The 11,925-nt window shown below is 35.5% G+C and overlaps 1 protein-coding gene across 1 annotated transcript in view; it reads right to left on the bottom strand.

Annotated features, from left to right (window-relative positions):
* Nucleotides 1-7,845: 7,845 nt before the first annotated feature.
* The window catches only part of sim2 (SIM bHLH transcription factor 2), a 62,386-nt gene continuing 58,306 nt past the window's right edge, over nt 7,846-11,925 (bottom strand). Inside the window, exons 10-11 of the mRNA XM_059350956.1 lie at nt 11,616-11,925; nt 7,846-8,597 (exon numbers count right to left, since the gene is read on the bottom strand). Of these exons, the coding sequence (XP_059206939.1) occupies nt 7,846-8,597; nt 11,616-11,925 (1,062 nt within the window). The remainder of the gene's footprint in view (nt 8,598-11,615) is intronic.

Below are 11,925 nucleotides of genomic sequence, written 5' to 3'. Positions count from 1 at the left end.
AGTGAATCAAAAAATTATGATCCAAAAAATGTGACTGACAAAAATGATGAAAATTATTAATCATAATATATGTGCAGTGATGGAAAAAGTATTCAGATCACATTGTGAAATGCCTCCACTACAGTAAAAGTCCTGCATTCAAAACTTACTGAAGTAAAAGTACAAAAGTATCAGCATCAAAATGTACTTAAAGTATCAAAAGTAAAAGTACTTGTTGTGCAGAATGGACCCACTCAGATTGTTTTATATATTTTTAATATATGATTAGATTATTAATAATATTGATGCATTTATTAATGACGTTAAGGTCGGGCTCCTTTAACTACTTAATACGCTAATATGTGATTTCATTTAATAATAATTTAATCATTTTAAATTTATATATTTCTTGATGTTAAATTTCCACGTGAAAAGTAACTAAAGCTGTCAGCTAAATGTACTGGAGTAAAAAGCACAATATTTGCCTTTAAAATGTAGTGAAGTAGAAGTTTAAAGTTACATAAAATGGAAATACTCAAGTAAAGTGCAAGTACCTCAAAATTCTACTCATGTACAATACTTGAGTAAAGGTACTTAGTTACATTCCACCACTGCTGATCATGTATGTGATCAATTATTATGTGTCATATAAGTCTAAAATCACCTTTTCACAACTGAACATTAAAACATGGTTTATTTATATCACTGCATTTCAGTAAATTTGAGATAAATAATTGTAATTGTTCATTTTAAGCAGGTTTTGACTCTGTAGTGTGTTTTCACTAGAAAAGTGACAAAAAGTGTATTTACTTGAAAAGTTGATATGTGTACTAAACACAAAAACAACGTACAATATTGTCCAAAGCAAAACATAAATGAAATGTGTTTTAAACAGTTGCTGATGTACAATCATGGAAAAAAAAATATTAGACCACCTTGTTTTCTTCAATTTCTTGTTCATTTTAATGTCTGGTACAACTAAATGTACATTTGTTTGGACAAATATAATGATAACAACAAAAATAGCTGATAAGAGTTTAATTGAAGAGCTGATATCTAGCCTCTTTTCATGGTTTTATTGATATTGATTTTGGTTATTATCAAGAAAACCATGTAAATGTCTAGATATCAGCTCTTAAATTAAACTCTCAAGAGCTATTTTTGTTGTAGTTGGGTCATAAACCTCAATTCCGTGACCATTCTCTGGTTAATATGTTTTGACGACTGATTTGACTTCTATACACCCTTTATAAAAAATTTAGCCCCCATGTCCCTCGCAAAAATGTCGGCATTTTTTGCTAGAGGGCCAAATCCAAAATGGCCGCCGGCATCATCTTGAAAAAGTATTTTAAAAGTATTATTTTTACCAGAGCACCTACAGTTATGTATGAATACACTTTTTGTGGCAAATTGACCATGAGGATTGTGATTCTGACATAATTTTGAGATTTAGGCATCATCTTGGCTTTGAAATCCAAGATGGCCGCCATCTGGTAGAGCAAGAACATCTTTTCTAATATACAAATTTACTTTTTAATCAGAGCACCTAGAATAATGCATGAAGACACTATTTTTGGTAAAATTGACCATAAGAATTGTAATTCTGATATTAAAGCCCCACCATGGAGGAATTGGTATGCTCACGATCACAGAAGCTAGTTGTCGAGAGCTGGAAAAAGGACCAATTCAGTATGTTTGCAACTACATCTGTAGCCTACAAAGGTATGCACAATCACCTGAACCAGAGAAATGCTGTTAAACTCTGCTGGCTCCACTGCATACAGCGGAAAGACAGATATTAGTGAGTGAGAGTGAGAATGCTAATGAGCAAAGTACAGCTAGTCAACTATCGCTAAATGTCTTACAAATCCTGGACTATCCTGACACTCGTGGAACTTAAGTAGCAAGCTAGCCAACATAGCTATCACAATAACATTGTAAAGAAGCCAAAGAGCACTTATTACTAGCTTCGAACTACAAGAGTGTTAATAACAAACTTGCTAACATTGCTAACGAGAGGTCTTGCTAGCACTAAACCTAGCAAAACCTGTTGTAACTTCCTTACTTTTTTCATGACAAACTAGCAAGTGAATAACTTCCCTAGCACTGACAAGGTAAAATTGTTCCATAGTGTTACATTAAGACATTATTTTGATCCCAAAGACTAAAATGGCCACCATCCGGGAGAGCAAAAATGTACAGGTACATCTAAAAAAAATTGAATATCGTGGAAACATCATATATCGTGGAAACAATCAAGTGAATGAAACATTAGCCTGGCTCTGCCCTACTACGTACTTCCGCTCAATTTTCATTTCCCCCTTCAGTACGTTGTCTGTGTCTGTGGTATATTCACAGGTTTTCTTCGGCCAAAAATTTGCAGATCCAATCAGTGAACAGGGGGAGTAGCTAAGAACGATGTTAGCATTCGCTAAAATAAGAACGATGTTAGCGATTGGTTATGGCAGATCCAGAGTGGCTCTGGGCAGATCCAATAGTTTTAAACTTCAACAGAGTACCCACATTCAAGGAAGTTAACGCTTGGCAATGGAAAGTGGCCGGACTCTCTGTACATTATGAAATATGTACGAGAGTTTGGTAGGACCAGGCTACTGAAACATGCCACTGAATGTGTAATGGTTATAGAATGTATGAAGGTGTCATTTCATGAATTACGTTTTAAAAATGTTTTATATAATATTTCATTTTTAAATACATAATATTGTATTATAAATTAATACAATAAATAATAAAGTACATTTTATTTATATATTTTAAATAAACAGCAATTTCACAAGGTCGTCTTATAATGTAATTTGTTTGACTAAATTCTCGAAGGTTCTTTTAAACCCCACCCACTACAATCATATCATCACTCACTTCATTCTCACTCTCACTTATTCATTTCTGTTCTGACGGCAAAGTGAATTGACAATTGCAAACATGCCAGGCATTCCATGTGTTCTTCTGTGTGGCAGGCTTTGTGATAAAGACACTGATTCAATTATCTCAATGGAGAGGTGGGCGAATCTAAAGAAAAAGGCCCTGCTATGGAAGGGTCTAGACAAGTATGGAGATGTCTACACAACTGTCGATTGGGATAAAGGTCCCATTGGACAATGTGTTCATAATGCATGTATGTTGACATTTTCAAACGCCAAAAAGCTGGAGCAAGCCAACAAAAGAGCTGTTGGCCATCTTGGGTTTTGGGGTCAGAACAATGTCTTAATGTCAAAATTATGTCAATCACAATCCTTATGGTCAATTTACCACAAAAAGTATCTTCATGCATCATTCTAGGTGCTCTGGTTAAAAAATAAACTTGTGTATTAGAAATTATGATTTTTCCTCTACCAGATGGCAGCCATCTTGGATTTCAGGGCCAAGATGATGTCTAAATCTCAAAATGATGTCAGAATCACAATCCTCATGGTCAATTTGCCACAAAAAGTGTATTCATACATAACTGTTGGTGCTCTGATGAAAATAATGCTTTTTAAATACTTTTTTAAGATGATGCCGGCGGCCATTTTGGATTTGGCCCTCTAGAAAAAAATGCCGACATTTTTGCGAGGGACATGGGGGCTAAATTTTTTATAAAGGGTGTATAGAAGTCAAATCAGTCGTCAAAACATATTAGCCAGAGAATGGTCACGGAATTGAGGTTTATGACCCAACTATTGTTATCATTATACAGGTGCATCGCAATAAATTAGAATATCATAGAAATGTTTATTTATGTCAGTAATTCAATTCAAAAAGTGGAAATAACACATTATATAGATCCATTACACACAGAATGAAACATTTCATGTCTTTATTTATTTAATTTCTTCTAATTATAATGATTATGGCTTACATTTAATGAAGACCTAAAATTCAGTGTCTCAAAAAAATTAAATATTATGAAAGACTAATTTAAAAGGTATGTTTAATATGTAAATGTTGGCCTCTGAAAAGTATGTCCATCTATATGACTCAATACTTGGTTGGAGCTGTTTGACTTGAACTACTGGAAATTGACTTTTCATCATATTCTAATTTATTGAAATGCACCTGTATATTGCATCTGACATGGTGTTTAATTAACCATAACACCTCATGACAGCTCGTGTTTCTTCACCTGTGGAAATAAAAACCCATGTTGCAATAAACCATACTTTCCTTTAAAATGAGCTTTATTTTATTGTCGACAGATACTGTATGTTTCCATGATACCAATTCCAGAATCCATATTCCGCCTCAGTCAGGGAGCTGAGTGTAGTGATAGTTTTAAACTCAACACTCCCTCAGCCACCCACTGTAGGTGATTTTTAAGTTATGCAATAAATATATATAAGTTGAATAAATAGTGCATTTATAGAACAAATCCTGCCCGAAATAATAATTTTAGCCTGTTAAATTAAATTTAGTTTTTTAAAGAGCTGCTGTACTGGAGGCTTGTTGCTGCTCGTGCTCGTTATACTACACTGGGTATAATCTGTTACAGTTTGTTCTGAAAAAATGATATTATGGCTCTGCAATTTTCAAAAATCATCAAAATATATCAAGGTTTTGAGGGATTTTTTTAGTTTATTTATGTTTTCTTTGCATTACTATCAAACATCCTTTCTCATTCGAAACTTCTTTTCACCTTCAAAACTGCTTATTGCTGTTTTCTGACCCACTGCGGGCTCTCTGAAATCCTCACACACACTCATTATAAACACTTCAGATTTTCAGTACCAAGTTAGACAAGGTATTCCCACATATGAAAAATTCAATTAGAAAATGTTTTTTCTCTGAATGTAAATATTTGGTTCCAATTTTCTAACTGATATAGTGTGAATATTAAGCTCACATTTAGCTCATTTTCAAATTTGACCACAGAGGTCTGAACTTTTAGATTAAATATATAGATATAAAATTTAGGTTAACCCTCCTGTTATGTCCGTTTCTCAGGAACAGCAATAATGTTCTTGGGTCAATTTGACCTGGGGCATGTTTAATTATCCAAAAGTGTCAGAAACCAAAAAAATCCCAATAAACATAGATAGAGAGATAGATTTCATTAATAATTCCATTACTACCCATTTCAATCAATATTTACTTCAATGGTGTTCTCTACCTCTCACAGATCAGGTTCATAAAAATGCATGTTAAAACTTTTTTTTATGTACATTGGAAAGACCTACATGTAAAATAAAATAGTTTTACATCACATTGATTTTTTCAAATTTTATTTTACATTTTAATTTTTTCTGAAAAAATACTTTTAACATTTTTATTTTTGAACTTTGAAATGGTTCAATATTAACAGAAACATAACAGGAGGGTTAATGTTTATATTTCTCATTTGTATTTTTATTGAGGCATTTTCAAAAATTCTGAAATTATACAGTTTGCATTTTTAATTTAATTTCTGTCTCAAATGAGGAAAATCTGAACTAAATATTCAAAATATATATCAGCTTGAAAATTGTTACAGAATTCTTACATTCAGTGCCCCACGTGTTAAGCCCTAAGTTTGTTTTTTAAGGTCAAATAATAACAATAATTAAAAAAAAAAATAATTCCTGCGAAAGCTGTATTGCATATACATATATATGTTCATGTTGATCTTTTATATGACAGACAAAATTGGAGAAAAGCTGTAATGTCCGATCAAGTGTCAAACTGTCCTGCAGGAGTGCAAACTGGACGTGTCCCTGCCGGAGTGTTTGAAGCAGTTATGGCTTACAGTGGGGCGGCATAGCTAACCTATTGTTCATTTTGTGATAAAAGCACCAAATTTGGTACATTTATAGCTTAATATATGTAGAAAAAGACTGGATATTGGTCCAGATGCGTTGATAATTATATTATGAACAAAACTGGATATTGGGCCATCACAAATTCAGACCCAGGTTTCCTTCACATTGGGCCCATGTGAAATAATGGACTATTCTAGAATGGAATATTCTAGATCCTATAACTTTGAGAACCAAATCAAATACTCACTCTCACTTACAGACTTTAACAAAAAAATTGGTCATCTCATTATATTATAATGTTATTATATATTGCAAGTGGAACATAGGAACACCAAGGGGTTCCATTTACTACTGTAACATGCTGAGGCAATCTCAACATTTTGTTGTTTTAGTTTGTTAAATAATTTTAGTTTTCCCTTTAAGAGCTGCTGTACTGGAAGCTTGTTGCTGCTTGTGCTCGTTATACTACACTGGGTCTAATCTGTTACAGTTTGTTCCAAAAAAATGATATTATGGCTCTGCAATTTTCAAAAACTCATCAAAATATATCAAGGTTTTGAGGGATTTTTTATTTTATTGGTCCATCGCATATTCGCAATATGATGACAATGGCGGCCATTTTGGAAAATGTAGATAGAACCTGGGCCACCTCCAAGCTGCTGTTTACATGTTTTCAACACCACAAATATTAATTACAGAGCCGGCCCAAGGCATAAGTGAACTAAGCGACTACTTGGGGCCTCATGGCCACTAGGGAGCCCCCAAGAGCAATTACCAAAAAAAAATGTTTTTTTATTTTTTGTGAGTGATGATTTCTGTATGATCAAAGATATGTCAACAGAGTGCTGCTGCTGATGTAAGCATATATATATATATATATATATATATAGATATATATATATAGATATCTATATCTATATATATATCTATATATCTATATATATATATATATCTATATATATATCTATATATCTATATATATATCTATATATATATATATATATATATATATATATATATATATATATATATTTGTAGTTGAATGTGCTACATTTTGAGATTAAAAACCATATGTAAGGAACCCCAACCCCTTGGTGTTCCTATGTTCCACCTGCAATATATAATAACATTATAATATAATGAGATGACCAATTATTTTGTTAAAGTCTGTAAAAGTGAGAGTGAGTATTTGATTTGGTTCTCAAGGTTATAGGATCTAGAATATGTCCATTATTTCATGTGGGCCCAATGTGAAGGAATGTTTAACCAACTGCTGGTAGCCATTTTTAAAAATGGCTCCCATGGCAACCTGGGTCTGAATTTGTGATGGCCCAATATCCAGTTTTGTTCCTAATATAATTATCAACGCATCTGCCAAATTTGGTGCTTTTATCAAAAAAATTAACGATTCATTGGACATTGGTCATTGGGCAGGAAATTAATAAGATTCTATCTACTAATAGAAATAACGACCCCTTCTATCTACTACTAGGCATGTCTGATGATTTGTCCATCACCAACAAATTTAAAAGAAAACTTCATCAAACACTTGCTTTCTGTGCTAGAAAGTGTATTCTTTTAAATTGGATAATGGATAAAGTTCCTTCTAAGACTCAATGGCAAAGGGTGATACTTGAATATGTTGCTTTGGACTATCTGACATGTAGACTGCACAGCAGGGATGATGTTTTTTGTAAAACATGGAAACCCTTTTTGTCATATATTGGTTTGAATATCTCTACCGTTCTTGCAAGAGGGTTTGTATTGTAGCTGAGAATGCTCTGCCTTGTAAATGACACCCTACCGCTTAATTGATATGTTTTTGTTTCTGTTTACCTTTCTTTGATCATGTGAATGTATCATGCATGGCAGTGCACACTTGGTTTGTTTTACTTGCTTATCCTATTTGTGTAGGATGACTCCTGAACCTAACCCTAAATCTGAATCTAAATATGTATGTGAGCCAAATGTATGTTTGTTTGTTTTTGTCATATGTGTTCCTGTTTTGTCTTTTGAAAATGTAATAAACACATACACATATTTAAAAAAATAAAAAAAAATAAATGAACGGTTGTTATGATATATTGAGCTATGCCGCCTCACTACTAAGAGTCTCCTGAGCTTCTGTTCTTGGTCACCTCTCGTTTGTGATAATAACAGATGTGCCGATGTAATGTGGGATGTCTCTGTGGCTCTCGGGTGACGAGCCAGAGCTGGGGCTCTGGCTCTGGCTGTTGCAGCTGTAAGAGGCCGTGTCTTTACCGTGGTAACCATCTGTTATATGACTCAGTGTGGTAAAAGGGGGGGCTTTAATAGAGCCATGTTTGCCCAGGACCTTATGAAAGTTCAAAGACATGTATGGAGCTTGGGCTTGAAGTCCCACCCCAACCCCCATCCCTATCAACATCCTCCTGTCCTCCTCAGCAGACCTGTGCTGCAGCTCAGCGGCTCCGTGCTGCTGCTGGCTGTCAGCAGGTGTTGGATATCCTGCAGCTGTATGGCTGTAGGGAGCCTCCATCATACACAGCCTCCTCCTCTGCTCCAGCGCCATCTGCACCGGCAGAGGCTGATTCACAGTGTTCAGCGAGCCACCCTGCTCACATTTACCCAGAACCAGGCCACTCAGCAGAGGGCAGGGGAGGCCCCGGTCTCCTCGAGGTCCCTCGGCACCTCTTGTGTTATGCTGGACCTCCTGGTTTAAAGGCTTACTGTCCTTGGTGGTATGAGAACGTGGGTGTGGACACACCTCAGACACCTCGCTGTGGACAAGTGTGTAATGTTCGTAGGGTTCCTCCTTCAGCCTGCTGGTAGAATGTAGGTTTGTACTGCTGGAACATTCATTGTAGATGTCATCGGGGTACCGCCGGTCTGCTGCCAGCATGGGGCCTGCTGAGGAAAACAGGATTCAGAAGCTGCAATTAAACTTCTTCTTCTTCTTTTTTTAAACATATGTTTGTTCACATTTTGTTAATTTATAAATGGTGAACAACATAGAACAAGAAGGCACATACAAGTAAACAACAACAATAATGACAGCAATAATGATGATGAAAATAAAATTGATAAATAAATAAACTGAAGAGAAAAAAAACCCCATGGTGGTAGAAAGATAAATAAATGAAGAATAAGAAAATAAATAAATAAATGCCTATATCCTACACACACACACACACACACACACACACACACACACACACACACACACACAGATACATATACAGTAGATGTCTGTGAAGCTCTAAATGTGTTTACTAAATCAAGATAAAATGAAAAGATAAATAAATCTTCAGTTCAGCTCATCCTTCCAGCCATCTACTTCAATATCATTTTTCTCAAGGATATTAAAGAAAACCTTCCAGATTTTCCAAAACTTGTCAAGCTTGTTTTTGGTGGTGTAGCTTATATTTTCTAAAGCCAAGTAGAAAGATCCCTGTTAACCATTGCAAAGTACTACAAGGTTTATCGCTTTTTACTGAGCAGGCTATACATCTTCTAGCTTCCAGAAAACATATATTGAGTAAGGATTTTTCATTTTTGGAGGTCACACAGTTGTGGTAAATATTCAGTAAACATAATTTAGACATAACGACTGGCCAGGTTCAACACTTTTTCCCAAAAAGAGGGTATAAGAGGGCATTCCCACATGCAATGGAATAAAGAACCTTTTTGTTGCTTACATTTAATGCAAGTATCTGGGATATTTGGGTTATCCTTATCCATTTGTATTGTATTAATTTAGAGTTTGTATTCACAGTTTGAGTTTGACCTGTTAAACAAGCTCTAGCCCATTCTTCCTCTGTTAGATTTTCTTGCGCATGATCTCCATGATTGTAATATGTTTTGTAATGACTCTTTTGCAATTAAACTTCTACTGGAAGAGAGAGGAGCCAGCAGACAGTGTGCAGAGACACATTTTAATAAAATGGCAGGTAGTGTGTTAATGACCGATCTAAAAATTATTTTTTAAGTTGTGGTATGATGTAAGTGTCCATGTTTGTGTCCTTGTCTGCCGATAAATGTATAAAGTACCACATATATTTTTCTCGTGTTGGTTTCTTAGAGCCAACATTCCACCTCGGAAATGAAGCTTCTTGTAAACAGTCTCCCAGGCAGACAGATCCCAAAACCACAGTCATGCATGTGGTGTGGATTTCCAAAATGTCTTCCTGTTGGTAGCAATATTTAGTTTCCAGTTTTTTTCTTGTTGATGTGAGTTGTAATCCCATTTTGCAGGTAAATATATGCAATATATGCAGTTATAATTCGATAAGGTCAAAAGTAAACACCTCTCTTATTTCTATTTTGTGCACAACTCTTTACTACACGTAAAAAAAATTTATGAAATGGAAGGAATTTCTATGTCTAATTAAAAAATAATCATATTATCTGACTTGCTGATTACTCATTTTATTATATTTTAAAAGCCATTCAACTTAGTATTGTCAAAGGTACTATTGATGATCTGATCAAGGTGGAAGTAGAATTGTTAAAACCCATTAAGCAGCTCAATTAACAAAATGTTGTGATCAATAACAACATTCAATAAGTTAAGACAAGATCAGATAAGACAGATTTTCTTTATCCTGGGGGAAATTGTTGTGCAGCATTTGCAGTACAAAGTAGGAAAGAGTGGGAATATAGAAAGTCCAATGAGATGCAAAAAACAAATGTAGACAATGCCACAAATGTAAACAGAAAAAACGGTAAGTGCAAAAAATATAAAATGATTCATGGTAATGTATCCCAAACCCTAAAAAAGATCAACAAAGATTGCTTTTTAGGGAGTATATTAGTATCGAGAATAGTATGGAGTTAGATTGCCAGAATGTTCAAACAACACCTATTAACGTTAATTAAAACAAAAAAATATTGATCAAAATATCAAATACAAAATTTAAACAAAAAAAATAAAGTCAAAGACAAAATTATTATCAAATTGGTTGTGTAATTGCAAAATAAATCTATCTTTAAGTCTTTTAATAACTGTTTTTTTGTTTGTTTGCTGCTGGTTTCGCTTTTGCGATTCTGTCTTTGTGTTTGCAGCCATTTTGCTTGCGGTTCTGGCACAAATTTCATGTGTGGGCAGGTTTCTCTGGGTGCATTCCTGATGCCTTTTGACTGACAGCTGTAGCTGACCTTACATATCCACCACTGCCAAGTCTTACTTTTGCATTAACACAACAAAACAGCCAATACTTACAATACACTTCCAAATTGCCGCTCCCTTCACCACCAGAAATTCTCCACAGTCCGCTCCGAAACAAGCAGAGAGCGGTCTGTTTTAACTATCAGGGAAGTTGCAGTTCAGCTCAGCTGTCAGTCAAAATGCATTAGCCAATGGGAATGCACCCAGAGAAACATGTGAAATTAGTGCCAGAACCGCAAGCAAAAAGGCTGGCATTGCAAACACAAAGACAGAATCGCAAATCCAATACCAGCAGCAAACAAACAAAAAAACAGTTATTCAAAGACTTAAAGACAGATTTCTTTTGCACAAATAATTTCATTGCAAGTTTTGAATTTTGTCTTTGACTTTTTTGTTTAAATTTTGTATTTGATATATATATATATTTTAAAGATATTTTTTTTGGCCATTTTCAAGGCTTTATTGAGAGTGACAGAGGGGAAGACATGCGGGAAAGGGCTATAAGTCGGATTTGAACCCCGGCCGCCCGCTCATGAGGAAATGCCTCTATGGTACCCGCTCTACCAGGTGTGCCACCGGGCGCCCCCGTATTTGATATTTAGATTAATATTTTTTTGTTTGAATTTGAAAAAGTGTTTTGGCACAAATCTAACTCCATAGAATAGCAGTCCATAGTTTAGGTAAAATGTAATTTATACAGGAAACACATTTACAGGAAATACAATTACTTCTTTAATTGTGGAAACTGAAGAGTGTACCTGTGTATTTGTTGGGTGCTGGGGGGCTGCTGATGTTCCAGCCAACAGACCCTCTGCTGTGCAGGGAGCCAATGATCTGCTGAGCCAGCTGAGAGGACGGACCTGAGCTAGGCAGCTGGCTCGGAGCCTCAAGGTGCCGGTGGTTGTAGGGGTAGTGCAGGGTCAGGTTGTAGGTGGAGCCTGCTTCGGGGCTCAGGCTGGAGCTCCTCTCCCTGCAGGGGGTCAGTTGATACGGGGATCTCTCCTTCCACAGCCCCCTCTGTGGGGAGCAGCTGGAGCGGTCTGGCTGGAAGAGGCTAGCAGCCTGCTG

The sequence above is a fragment of the Centropristis striata genome, chromosome 15, assembly GCF_030273125.1.
Source record: "Centropristis striata isolate RG_2023a ecotype Rhode Island chromosome 15, C.striata_1.0, whole genome shotgun sequence".
Lineage (NCBI taxonomy): Eukaryota > Metazoa > Chordata > Actinopteri > Perciformes > Serranidae > Centropristis > Centropristis striata.
Note: the sequence above shows the minus strand (reverse complement) of the source record. Positions and strands in the feature narration are given on the sequence as shown.